Source organism: Lepidochelys kempii, chromosome 1 (assembly GCF_965140265.1).
Source record: "Lepidochelys kempii isolate rLepKem1 chromosome 1, rLepKem1.hap2, whole genome shotgun sequence".
Classification (NCBI taxonomy): domain Eukaryota; kingdom Metazoa; phylum Chordata; order Testudines; family Cheloniidae; genus Lepidochelys; species Lepidochelys kempii.
This window is the reverse complement of record NC_133256.1, coordinates 3,416,641-3,430,704: the sequence shown is the minus strand read 5'-3', so window position 1 is coordinate 3,430,704 and position 14,064 is coordinate 3,416,641. Positions and strand designations below refer to the sequence as shown.

The following is a 14,064-nucleotide window of genomic DNA, read 5'->3' as shown; positions in this document are numbered from 1 at the left end:
GCTGTGGGTTGAAAGAACCCCGGGTAACACCTGGAGTGGTCAGTATTAATTTGTAGAATCCTTGCAGGGCCCCACCTTCTGCACTCGAAGTGATAGAGTGGGGAATTCACCTTAAGTAGGGGGCTTTCCCAAATAGTGTTTGTTTGTCTTTTATTCTGTAAAGGGCTGAGAATCCACAGGCAGGAAAAACTCAGCCTTTTAAACCACTCCTTGGTAACCCAGACCCTTCCCAATGAAAAAGAATCTCAATACTGAGCATTTGTACATCAGCAGCACCAGATCATAAACATGAGCACCCAGAGTCAAGCCAGTTACTGGGGTTGTGTAGTAGAGAGAAATGAATGTGACATCCAAAGTGCAGGAACTGCCTCTCTCAGCCTCATGTATATAGATAGATAGATAGATAGATAAGTCCCCTAGTCACCACAGAGTTTCCTGATCTCCAGAGAACTTGCAGCTGTGAATGTTCCTATTCTTCTCATTAGCTGCCACCTGCGTATTTATCTGTATCAGACATTTGAATGAGATATTCACTTTATTAGCTATTGAATGGGATTTGTATAAGAAATTTATACCGTATCCCCTGAGACAGACTTGGTGTCTCATAGGGCGGGTGATGCTATTTTCAGCTTTTCATCTCTAAAACTCTGGTTGAAATTGGGCTCAGTGGGAGAGGGATTGTAACTGTTTCATACACAACATACTCCCCTGATGAGAGCACTTCCCATCTTCAAAGGGTTTTACAAACATTCACTTAATTACCCTTCCCTCATGGTGGATCAGATCAGAGTCCCTGACAGTGAACGGTGCCAGATGCTTCAGAGGGATCAAACGCTGCCTCTGAGCTTTGTGGGTTCTGCTGCCCCTCTGTAGGGTTTGGGTGCCACTCTCAGTAGCTTGTGGATACCTTCATTATACAAACTCCCTCCATCCCCGCCATATTTAACAGTGGAATAGTTCACAAGGTCACTGTTTCGATGATCATTGCTGGGCTCCCCTGGTAACACCTCAATAGGTTGCCCAGGGGCACAGCAATTGTCTCAACTGAAAGCCAAAAGCAGAAATAATGTCAAGAGTGGTACGCAGGTTGGCACTGGCCAGTCAATGTACAATGCAGCACCTGTTCTTCTTGGCTTATGATTGGGAAAGTCCCTTTGCAAACAGAAGCACTAAAGACTTTACAGTTTGTTTTTTTTTCATAAAGCTCGGATCGTGGCACATAATATGCACATTGCAGAGAATCGGACCAGCTCACTGAGGCACGTGAAATGGGCCAAACTGGAGTCTTGCTCTTCAGAACTTGAAAACGGGGTCCGGGATGAGCATGGCTCAGAACCTCATCAAAGTATGGGAATCTCAACAAAACATCAAATCCTTCCTCAACCGCCACCTTCATGCCTGTGTTTCGTGCTCCCAGCACTGGGAACCTAACCACGTACCCCAGCCAAACCCACAATCTGTACATAGCGGCCTCTCACATACCTAGCGGGTAGAGGAAATTTTGCCAACAAGGGCTGCTGCGTTATAGAATTGGGGGAAGCATCATTTCCACATTATATCTGAAATCCTTCTCACAACAAAGGTTTCACCCATAGGATGGATGCGGCTGGAGCGGGTGTTTGAAAGAGGCAGCCAGGACTGTCACTGCTGACCTGCACTGGCAATTCACCTTGAGGCTCAATTTAAATCTATACCCCTAATAAAAAACAAAACAAAACATAGTAAGGAGACCAAAATAGTGCTCCTGTGGCTAAATAACCAAGTAAAAAAAAGCAATTAGAGGCAAAAAGGCATCCTTCAAAAATTGGAAGTTAAATTCCAATGAGGAAAATAGAAAGGAGCATAAACTCTGGCAAATGAAGTGTACAAATATAATTAGGAAGGCTAAAAAGAATTTGAAGAACAACAAGCCAAAGACTCAAAAAGTAACAGCAAAAGTTGCTTTAAGTACATCAGAAGCAGGAAGTCTGCCAAACAACTAGGGAGGCCACTGGATTATGGAGATGCTGAAGGAACATTCAAGGATGATCAGGCCATTGCGGAGAAAATTAATGAATTCTTTGCATTGCTCTTCAAGGCTGAGAATTTGAGGGAGATTCCCAAACCTGAGCCATTCTTTTAGGTGACAAATCTGATGAACTGTCCCAAAGTGAGGTGTCATTAGAAGAGGTTTTGGAACAAATGGATAAATTAAACATTAATAAATCACCAGGACCAGATGGTATCTTGGTGTAGTAGGAAGAGAGCCTGAGACATAAGCCCTTGTATCAGAGGCCTGGTATGAGTCAGTACATCCTCACAGAATTTGGCAAGAACAGCAATATTTGATATTGCTGAAATACACATTCCTAAGAAGTGCTAAGTACAGAGTTCTCACGCAAACACATCCCAATATTAAGTGGTACCAGAACATCTGGATTACAATGATGGTGCAAAAATGTTCCCCAAGGATAACAGAAACACAATGACCCTTTCCTAAAAGATAAGGTCAGGAAGACAGGAGGTAGTTTGTTTGCATCAGGGTATAAAGATGTATCTCAGAGGAAGTATCTTTAGCCAGCCTAGGGGGCAGTGGAAAGTCCCATCACTGACTAAGCTGCATCCATTGTCATGGACATACAGGTCTTAGTATCCTTGTAAAGTTTGCCAGGTGCTATTACCTTGCTTTGTCGACAATAAACCTGTCTGGGTGCCTTCGCACCTTAATGGACATTGTGGTCATTGTGCGGTTCGCTCAAGGTCTGCTGTGGAGGGTGTCTGCACAGAGCTGGGACAGCACACAGTGAGAACACATACATACAACCAAACATCTGAGCAGAACTGGGACCATTACTATTCAACATATTCATAAATGATCTGAAGAAAGGGGTAAACGTAGGCTGCAAAGAGTTACTAAGGGATCCCAAAAATCTCAGTGACTGAGCAACAAAATGGCAGATGAAATTCAATGTTCATAAATTCAAACACATGCACTTTCAAAAACATCATCCCAACTATACATAAAAAATGACAGGGGTCGAGATTAGCTGTTACCCCTTAAAAAGGAGATCTTGGAGTCACTGTGTATAATTCTCTGAAATACATCCATTCGATCTGCAGCATCAGTCAAAAAAGCTTACTGAATCCTCAGAATCATTAGGAAAAGAATAGATAATAGGACAGAAAATATCATCTTGCCTCTATATAAATCCATGGTACGCTGACATCTTCAATATTCCATATAGATCTGGTTGCCCCATTTCAAAAAAAGATATATTGGAGTTGGAAAAGATACAGAGAAGGACAACAGCAATGATTAGGGGTAGGGAACAGCTTCTGTGTGAGGAGACATTAATAAGACTGGGACTTTTCAGCTTGGAAAAACAAAGTACTAAGGTGGGATAGATAGAGGTCTGTAAAATCATGACTAGTGTACAGAAGGTAACTAAGAAAGTATTAATTACTCTTTCTTATCATACAAGCACTGGGGGTCACCAAATTAAATTAATAGGCAGCAAGTTCAAAATGCACAAAACCTAGTATTTCTTCACAGAGCGCACAGTGACACTGTGGAACTCCTTGCCAGAGGATGTTGTGAAGGCTAATACTATAACAGGATTGGGAAAATAACTAGATCAATTTGTGGAGGATGGGTTGTTAAGGTTCTTTCGCCACTCTGAACTCTGGGGTGCAGATGTTGGGACCCGCATGAAAGATCCCCTAAGCTTATTCTTACCAGCTTAGGTTAAAACTTCCCCAAGGCCTTGGGATCACTGCCACCACCAAGTGATTTAACAAACAATCAGGGAAATGACCACTTTGAGTATTCCCCCAAAATATTCCCCCACATCTACACCCCCTTTCCTGGGGAAGGCTTGAGCATATATCCTCACCAACTAGTTACAAAGCGATTGCAGACCCAAACCGCTGGGTCTTAGAACAATGGAAAAATCAGTCAGGTTCTTAAAAGGAAGGATTTTATTTAAAGAGAAAAAGGGAAAAGAATCACCTCTGTAAACTTAGGCTGGTAGGTAACCTTACAGAGTAGCAGAAAATTCAAAGAGCCCAGAGGAACCCCTCTAGCCTTAGTTTCAAAGTTACAACAAAACAGGGATAAACCTCCCTCTAGCAAAGGGAAAATTCACAAGTTTACAAAACAAAGGTAAACTAATATGCCTTGCCTGGCTGTTACTTACAAGTTTGAAATATGAGAGACTTGTTCAGAATGATTTGGAGAACATGAATTGATGGCCAGTCCCTCTTAGTCCCAAGAGCGAAAGGCCCACAGGAAAAAAAAAACAACAACACAAAGCCTCCCTCCTCCCCCCAGAATGAAAGTATCTTTGGTCCCTATTAGTTCCTTTGGTCAGGTGCTAACAAGGTTACTTGAGCTTCTTAACCTCTTGCAGGTAAGGAGGAATTTTGGGCTACCCCTATGGTTAAGACATGGGTCCACAGGTAGCTACTAGCCAGGATGGACAGGGATGCAAAACCATGCTCTGAAGTTTCCCTAGCCTCTGTTTGCCAGAAGCTAGGAAGAGGTGATGGGGGATGGATCACTTAGAATCATAGAATATCAGCGCTGGAAGGGACCTCAGGAGGTCATCTAGTCCCCTGCTCAAAGCAGAACGAATCCCCAACTAAATCATTCCAGCCAGGGCTTTGTCAAGCCTGTCAAGGTTCCTTCCCCACTCTGAACTCTAGGGTACAGATGTGGGGACCTGCAGGAAAACCTCCTAAGCTTACTTTTACCAGATTAGGTTAAAACTTCCCCAAGGTACAAATTAATTTTACCCTTTGCCCTTCGATTTCCACTGCCAACACCAAACTTCATCTGGGTTCCTGAAAAAAAACGGAGTTTGGACACGTCTTCCCCCCAAAAAATCCTCCCAACCCTTGCACCCCACTTCCTGGGGAAGGTTTGGTAAAAATCCTCACCAATTTGCATAGGTGACCACAGATCCAAACCCTTGGATCTTAGAACAAGGAAAAAGGCATTCAGTTTCCTTACAAGAAGACTTTTAATAGAAGTAAAAAGAAAAGAATCACCTCTGTAAAATCAGGATGGTGAATACCTTACAGGGTAATTAGATTCAAAACATAGAGAATCCCTCTAGGCAAATCCTTAAGTTACAAAAAAGACATACAGATAGGAATAGTCATTCTATTCAGCACAGCTCTTTTCTCAGCCCTTTAAAGAAATCATAATCTAACACATACCTAGCTAGATTACTTACTAAGATGATACTAAACTGGGAGGAGTGGTAGATACGCTGGAGGGGAGGGATAGGATACAGAGGGACCTAGACAAATTGGAGGATTGGGCCAAAAGTAATCTGATGAGGTTCAATAAGGATAAGTGCAGGGTCCTGCACTTAGGACGGAAGAACCCAATGCACAGCTAAAGACTAGGGACCGAATGGCTAGGCAGCAGTTCTGCGGAAAAGGACCTAGGGGTGACAGTGGACGAGAAGCTGGATATGAGTCAGCAGTGTGCCCTTGTTGCCAAGAAGGCCAATGGCATTTTGGGATGGATAAGTAGGGGCATAGCGAGCAGATCGAGGGACGTGATCGTTCCCCTGTATTCGACATTGGTGAGGCCTCATCTGGAGTACTGTGTCCAGTTTTGGGCCTCACACTACAAGAAGGATGTGGATAAATCGGAGAGAGTCCAACAAAGGGCAACAAAAATGGTTAGGGGTCTGGAACACATGACTTATGAGGAGAGGCTGACGGAGCTGGGATTGTTTAGCCTGCAGAAGAGAAGAATGAGGGGGGATTTGATAGCTGCTTTCAACTACCTGACAGTGGGTTCCAAAGAGGATGGCTCTAGACTGTTCTCAATGGTAGCAGATGACAGAAAGAGGAGTAATGGTCTCAAGTTGCAGCGGGGGAGGTTTAGATTGGATATTAGGAAAAACTTTTTCACTAAGAGGGTGGTGAAACACTGGAATGCGTTACCTAGGGAGGTGGTAGAATCTCCTTCCTTAGAGGTTTTTAAGGTCAGGCTTGACAAAGCCCTGGCTGGGATGATTTAACTGGGAATTGGTCCTGCTTCGAGCAGGGGGTTGAACTAGATGACCTTCTGGGGTCCCTTCCAACCCTGATATTCTATGATTCTATGATTCTATGAAGTTCTAAGACTCCATTCCTGTTCTGTCTCCGGCAAAAGCATCACACAGACAGACACAGACCCTTTGTTTTTCTCCCTCCTCCCAGCTTTTGAAAGTATCTTGTCTCCTCTTTGGTCATTTTGGTCAGGTGCCAGCGAGGTTACCTTTAGCTTCTTAACCCTTTACAGGTAAGAGGATTTTTCCTTTGGCCAGGAGGGATTTTAAAGGGGTTTACCCTTCCCTTTACATTTATGACAAAGCCTGACCTTAAAAATATCTAAGGAAGGAGATTCCACCACCTCCCTAGGTAACGCATTCCAGTGTTTCACCACCCTCCTTGTGAACAAGTTTTTCCTAATATCCAACCTAAACCTCCACCACTGCAACTTGAGACCATTACTCCTTGTTCTCTCATGAGTTACCACTGAGAACAGTCTAGATCCATCCTCTTTGGAACCCCCTTTCAGGTAGTTGAAAGCAGCTATCAAATCTCCCCTCATTCTTCTCTTCCGCAGACTAAACAATCCCAGTTCCCTCAGCCTCTCCTCATAAGTCATGTGTTCCAGTCCCCAATAATTTTTGTTGCCCTCCGTTGGACTCTTTCCAATTTTTCCACATCCTTCTTGTAGTGTGGGACCCAAAACTGGACACAGTACTCCAGATGAGGCCTCACCAATATTGAATAGAGGGGAATGATCACGTCCCTCGATCTGCTGGCAATGCCCCTACTTATGCATCCCAAAATGCCATTGGCCTTCTTGGCAGCAAGGGCACACTTGATGATTACTTATTCAGTTCATTTCCTCTGAAGCACCTGGCATTGGCGATTGTTGGAGGACAGGATACTGGCTTAGATGGACCATTGTTCTGACCCAGAATGGCCATTCTTATAAAGAGCAAATTTTAGGGGTTCCTTTGTCAGAGGTTTTCCTTACCCCTCTAGAACAAAGACTGAACTGGGGAAAGTGCTGGTCCAAGGCTAAAAAGATTTCTAGCCTGTGTAGGGAAATCTGGTGGACTGCTTGTATCACCAGCCAGGTTGAGAAATTGCTAATTCATATCCAATCTATGTAGTATCAAATCTATCTAGTATGCAATCTATCTAGTCTGTGGTTTCTTTATTTGCTAGGTAATCTGCTTTGATCTGTTTGCTATCACTTATAATAATTTAAAATCTAACTTTCTGTAGTTAAAGTTGTTTTTTGCTTTCTCAAAACCAGTGTGCCTTTGAGTGAAGTGTCTGGGGAAAACCCATCTTGGTTAATGCAGGCTTGTTGCATACCCTTCTTACAGTGAGGGGAGGGAGAACTCTATTAATGAGCTTACACTGTACAGATCCCTGTGCATTGAAAGATGGTATAATTTTGGGTTTATACTCCAGTGGGCCGTGTGGACCCAGGGATCTGGGAAATTGACAGGTGTCTGCTGTTTGGACTGGGGTGGTTAAGGGAAGCTGTAGGGTAGCTCAGTTGGGTGTGTGGCGCCATCTGCTGTTGTGTTGGGTGATAACAGGGCCTGGAGAGGTTGAATCACCAGGGAAGGCTTGTGAAAAAAGGCCAGCTCAAATGGGAGGTTAGAGGGATGCAGCAGTTCCTGCAGCTTCCAGACTGCACCCTACATGTGACAATCCATCACACGGTTACCCTCCAGAGCCCCGATTAGGCCTCTAGTCACCTGTGACATAAGCATGGGGAAAGGACTGTAGCCCAAACAAAAGATCCAGATGTAGCAGTTGTTTGATTCCTTTACCACATTGTTCTCACCCCAGCAGGGCACATACCTAAAATTCCAACATACCGAAATGGCGCCAGGGCAACAAATCAGACAAACTCCATGGCTGTTCCCTCATGAAACGCGAGATACCATGTGAGATGAACTCCATTTTGGTCCTGGGAGTGGTGAAGAAATCACACAGTGAGCGGAGAAGTCCCATGGTACTAGTGCTTACTCAGGATAACACAACCTTGTGCATCGACTTCTGAAAGATGAACACAGTATTGAAATGTGATGCCTTCCCGATGCAGCCAGCAGATGGACTCTCAGAACATTTTGAGCTACCAGATAAATATCCACTTTACACCTCACAAAGGGATACTGGCAAATACTTTTGATGCCAGAATCCTGGGAGGAGAAAGCCTTCCCCATGCCTTTCAGCTTGCATCAATTGAAGATCACATCATTTTTCCTCCACATTGTGTCAGTGACTTTTAAGAGGCTGATGGACTGGATATTACAACTGCTTGGGCCGTATGCAGCACTATGCTGCTCTGATCAATTGAAAATGGGTTTTGGTCCCGTATCTCATGGCAGCATTCCCACGCACAGAGCAGATGGCAACACATTACACACAGAAAAGACAGCCATCGTCAACTGCTAGGCTGAACAGTCTGCAAGACTCAGTTTGCCCTATTTAAGCCCCTGCTACTGGTGAATCATTTCTTCAGTCCCGGGGGAAGATCTCAAGCTGAAGTTCTCCTGGGTCTATTTTCTGTTCTTTCTGCTGCTCATGGAGCCAAGGGAATTGTCCGGGAGTCCTGGTCAACCTGAGAGTGCACAGGGACTGTTTAAAGGAATCATAAAGGACACTGTCCAACACACCGAGTATCAGACATGTGAGATTCATATGCTGATTCTCATGGCTCTGCCTTCCTGTCACCATAAGATATTTCCTCTCTCTGCTGAGCAGGATTTTGGTGAGTTGCCTATTTCTGAATTGAAGATAGTGCTGAGGGCTGAGGAAGAATCCCAGGGTTCATGTCAAGAACCATCTGGGCAGGAATTCACCAGGACAGCGCCCTGAACTGTTTAGCATTGTGAGAAACACAAAGGGATTTACCTGGTAAAATTGGAACTACAAATGTACTGGAAATAGCTTAGACAAATCTTTGTTTTTTAAGATCATTTCCTTGTCTCTTACTGTGTCCTTCTAGCTGTCTCAGTAGTGTCCTTTCTGGTGGCTGTGTGTTTTTTTCCTCTGGTTCGCTCAAGTTTTCCAGTTCAGTAACTTCACTGTGCTTATAGGTAGAATAGCCAAAGCCTCTGCAGTGGGTATTTGTGTTACCAGGGGGTTCGCTACAAGAACAGGTCCCATACTGGCCAGATTCTGCTCTCACATTCTGCCTTCACTGGGTCACTCTAGACTGACATTGGCTTCCCTGAGAGTAAAATCAGGGCCCCCATGTTTTGAAAGCCATGTCTTTTGTGACTGGTCTCAGAATAGCGCTTTCTGGAGAAGGACCCGAAGCCAAAAGTTAAACAGTAAGGGTGAAACCTTGGCCCCATTGAGATCACCCTAAGTCCACTGTCGTCATTTACAGCAATCATAAGCCTGCAGTGACTTCAACTGGAGTCATCCTGCAGCCTCTAAGTACGGGTGAGCTCGTTTGGACCAAAGAAGAACTGAGAGGAGAGTTGCTGAAATCGCAAATTCACAGGCTTAAAAGTTCAAAACAATTAGGATAACATTTTTTTTTTCAGGGAGGGAATGAGGTATGCTCTTGCCGTGACCCTGCATCTCTAGCTCTGGAGACGATGTGAAGCACCAAAAGGCAGCAAAAATAAAAGCATGTTTGTGGCTTAGAGGAAACCAGGCAATGTTGGAAAACTCACCAGGAGGTCCAGAAACACACAGTGGGGTGGGGAGAGTCATGGGGGAAGGCGGTGGAGGGGGAGCCTTGATGGCATGATCCGCAGTATCTAGATCACAATGTGTGGAGCCAGCATGAGTAACTCTTCCTCAAAATGTCACAAAACTTTAACGTATTGCAGCCCGTTAGAAACCTGGACATACTTTCCTGAGGCTGCTTCTCCGTGTTGGCAATTGCTGATGTTTCTCGAAAGCTGTAGTGGGGTTGCTCATGGGAGGAGGATGGTCTGGGGAAGGAGTGTGTGTCAGACTGTAATGTGAAGTGGACCACGCTGTAGCAGATTGTCACAGACACCATCCCCCTTCCAGACCCTCCCTCCTCCCGTGAGCAACCCCACTACAGCCTTCTGGTAACATCAGCAATTGTCAACACGAAAAAGCAGCCCCAGGAAAGTATGTCCAGGTTTCTAGTGCGCTGCAATACATGGACAGGCGGGCAGCGAAGGGGGTTATGGAAGGTACACAGGCAGGAAGGCAGTGCTGGGAGTTGTGGGGGCGGAGGAAGGCAGGGGTTTATACAGAGAAACAGGCAGTGCTGAGGGTTGTCAGTGCAATCAAGGGGTATACAGGGACAGGCAAGCAGTGCTGGGGGTTGTGGATGCTGAAGTTAAATTTTACCTTGTGACTGCTGGTCCAGTGCTGGGCTTTTTCCTAGCCCCGAGTGCATCTGGGTGGGTTTCATGGTATCTTTTCCCTGGCAAGCAACAAAACTGCAGCCTCAGTGTTTCCAACTGTTGTTATTAAATGTTATTTACGTAACTTCCATCTGTTGAATTCTGTTACACCTCTTTATGCTAGCCTGAAAAGCATATTATTAAATATTTATTCCCTGTGTATGTATTTACAGACTGTTATCAAGTCACCCATTAGCCATCTTTGTTAAACTAAATAGATCGAGCTCCTGGAATCTATCAAAATAAGACAGGTTTTTCAAACTTTTACTAATTCTTGTGACTCTTCTCTGAACCCCCTTCCGCGTATCAACACCCATCTTTAATCGTGGGCACCAGAACTGGACACAGGATTCCAGCAGCAGTTGCACCAGTGCCAAATACAGAGGTAAAATAACTTCCCTACCTCTCCTTGAGATCCCCCGGTTATCATCCCAGGATCACACTGGCTCTTTTGGCCACATTTCCCCATCATGCCCCCAAATCTTGTTCAGATTCATTGCACTTCCCACAATAGTCCCAATCGTGTTAGAATCGCCTACCTTCTTTGTTCCTAGGTGCAGATATACAGCTATATTAGAACACATATTGTCTGCTTTGACCCAGTTTACCAATCAATTTAGATTGCTCTGAGTCAGTGACCTGTCCTCTTCATTATTTACAAACCCCAAATTTTTGTGTCAACTGCTAATTTTATCAATATTCAGGCATGAGAATGATTAGCAGCTGAGTTGCTGACACATGTCTCTGCTTTCACTTAATTAACACCTGGAACTTATGTCTCAGACAAAGCTGGATGCCTGCAAGAAAGTGTCTCACCATAGCCCAGCAGGATAATGTCTTTTTCCATAAGGTAACTTGGGTCGTTTCCAAAATAGCAATTCCATCGTGGATCAGACCTATGGTCCATCTAGTGCAGTGTCCTCTCTCTTACAGTGGCCGCCTCAGATGCTCCAGAACAGGTGGAAGAAATCCAGCCATAGGAGGATGGGAGGAAAACCATCATGAGGGTGTCACCCTAATGCCTAACAGGCAGAGATTGCCTTTTTCCCTGAAACACATGGGAGTATAGGCTTTCCAAAATATTTATTTAGCTGTAACAATTGTTACAGGATAGTCTCACTATCCATGGAAATGTCCAAACCTTTCCTGATACGTGCTTACCTCCTGGGCTCAACTACCTCTAGCGGCAACGAGTTCCTCAGTCTAATTAGGCTGTGAAAGAAGAAAGCATTTTGTTTGTATCTGATTTCAATTTGCCACATTTCCGCTTGAATTAATGTCTTCTTGATCTTGTGTTATGAGTCAGGGAGAACACATTGTCAATCTACTGTCCACCAGTCAGTAATTTATGCACTTTTCTCATACCCCCTCTTATTCATTTCCTTTCTAAGGTAACAATACCATACGAGATACTGGCCTTTGATCATTCTCACTGCTCTTCAATGAACCACTCTAATTCTCCAATACCCTGTGTGGGAAGGGTGCTCAGTACTATACAGAGGATCCCAGAGGAGCATGAAACATTGACTGGCTGATCTCATGGCATTGTATTTTTTTTATGATTCCCCATCTCACTCCTCATTCATTCCAAGGTTTTGCTTAGTTTCTGTCCAGGCTTCCACTGTGAGCAGGGTTTCACAGAACTGTGTACCATGATGCCCATGTCACCCTCCTGTTTGCAAACAGTTAAATTAGAACCTTGTAAGCTGTTTGAGGAATTCAAGTTTTCCCCTCCAATGGCCATACACGTTGCAGTCTTTGACAGCGAAGTTCATCTGCCATCATGCTGCCCATTCACTGGCTTGGTTCACTCCCTCATAGGACTCCTCTGGACTTCACTTTGACCTACATAATCTGGTGCCATCTGCAAATGTTGTCACTTCACAGCTCAACCCCATTTCTATATTGTTAATAACTGTAAAATATTTAAAGTGTTATTTGATATAAAGCGTGTAACCCCCTCACTCTGCTTCTCTCCCTTCACAGACACCTTGAGCATTTCTGAGCCTGATTGACACTTCGACCACCTCATGGCAGCTTTCAACCTCACCCACTCTGACCCTTCCACATTCATCCTAATGGGCATCCCTGGCCTGGAAGCTGCCCATATCTGGATTTCCATCCCGTTCTCTGTGTTCTACATTATTGGCCTGTTGGGAAATTTAATGGTTCTCTTCGTTGTAGTCAAAGAGCAGACTCTGCACAAGCCGATGTTCCTTCTCCTCTGCATGCTGGCGCTCACAGACATCACCATGTCTACCTCCGTGATGCCAAAGGCACTGTGTATATTTTGGTTCAATTTGAAAGGCATTACTGTGGGTGGCTGCCTCACTCAATTATTCTTCCTTCATGCGAGTTCTATGACACATTCAGCCATCCTCGTGACAATGGCCTTTGATCGCTATGTTGCCATATGCAACCCTCTGCGATATGCCACCATCCTCACCAACGCACGAATAGCTAAGCTAGGGCTAGTTGGTTTGATAAGAGCTGTTCTCTTCATTCTGCCAATTCCTCTGCTCCTGAGCAGGCAACCATTCTGTGCCAACCGCATTATCCCGCACACGCACTGCGAGCACATGGCTGTGTCAAAGATGTCATGTGGGGACACCACAGTCAACAGGACACACGGCTTGGTGATAACATTTGTAGTCATCGGGTCAGACCTGACACTCATTGCCCTGTCCTACGGTCTGATCATCAGGGCCGTCCTCAGAATCTCCCAGAAAGAAGCCCACCAGAAAGCCCTCAACACCTGCACAGCCCATATCTGTGTGATGCTGACGACTTATACTCCCTTCCTCTTCACCACTCTGACACACCGGTTCGGTCAGGGCGTCGCTCCCCATGTTCACATCCTCTTGGCCAACCTCTATTTCCTCCTTTCCCCCATGCTTAACCCGATTATTTATGGGGTCAAAACCAAAGAGCTTCGTGACAAAGTGGGCAAATACCCTTGCAGAATGTGATCGCCTGGGGCCACTGACTTTAAACCTGTGTGGCAAGAGGGGGAAAGAATATCTCCTCGTTAATCAAGGGTGCTGTGTCCCTGCTTGGCTGAGCTCAGCATTATGGAAATTCACAGCATAAGATGTTCCTCACACTTAGCGTCTTATCACTCCATCACCAAGCACTGCTCTCTCCAATGCTGAGATCCCTCTCTCTGGCCATCATCTGATCTCTTTCTACCTCAACTGTCAGCGCCCACCCCTGGATGCCATGTCACTCCGCCTTTCCGTGACTTCCAGACAACCGGAAGATACTGCAGCTTTCTGACGCAAGGGGGACCCTCTGTGAACAGCTTTCTTGATCTGCCTGATGAACTGAAGCTACGTTTTCTGATAACCAAAGACAAAGAAAAAATGTACAAGGCTGAACTTCTTTATCATATGTGCAGTGGTCCAATGAACGCAATTTACCTGCTTTTTCTACTTACAATCCTTCAGGGAGCCTGGAAGATAAACCAAATGTTTCTGTAGGAAAGTGCTAACATGGGAAATCTGCTGACGGAATTGAGGAGGTTCTACTAGTGCTTGTCCGTGAGAGTAATGGAACTTTCAAAATATACACTAACTTTTCCCGTCATCAAAGAAGTAAAAAATTGCTGTTGAGATTTTATTTTGGAGTTTGTGAAACAGGTGAAACAAGGATT

General features: G+C 44.8%; 1 protein-coding gene across 1 annotated transcript; it reads left to right on the top strand.

Annotated features, from left to right (window-relative positions):
• The first annotated feature begins 11,881 nt into the window (after positions 1-11,881).
• Positions 11,882-13,381, top strand: LOC140917209 (olfactory receptor 52P1-like). The gene is made up of 2 exons (XM_073359555.1): positions 11,882-11,925; positions 12,397-13,381. Exon 2 carries the CDS (start codon positions 12,443-12,445, stop codon positions 13,379-13,381), a length of 939 nt encoding a protein of 312 aa, XP_073215656.1. The 5' UTR covers positions 11,882-11,925; positions 12,397-12,442.
• Positions 13,382-14,064: the final 683 nt, after the last annotated feature.

Coding starts and splice junctions, on each gene's coding strand:
- LOC140917209 (XM_073359555.1), top strand. CDS start 12,443: ATGGCAGCTTTCAACCTCACCCACTCTGACCCTTCCACATTCATCCTA.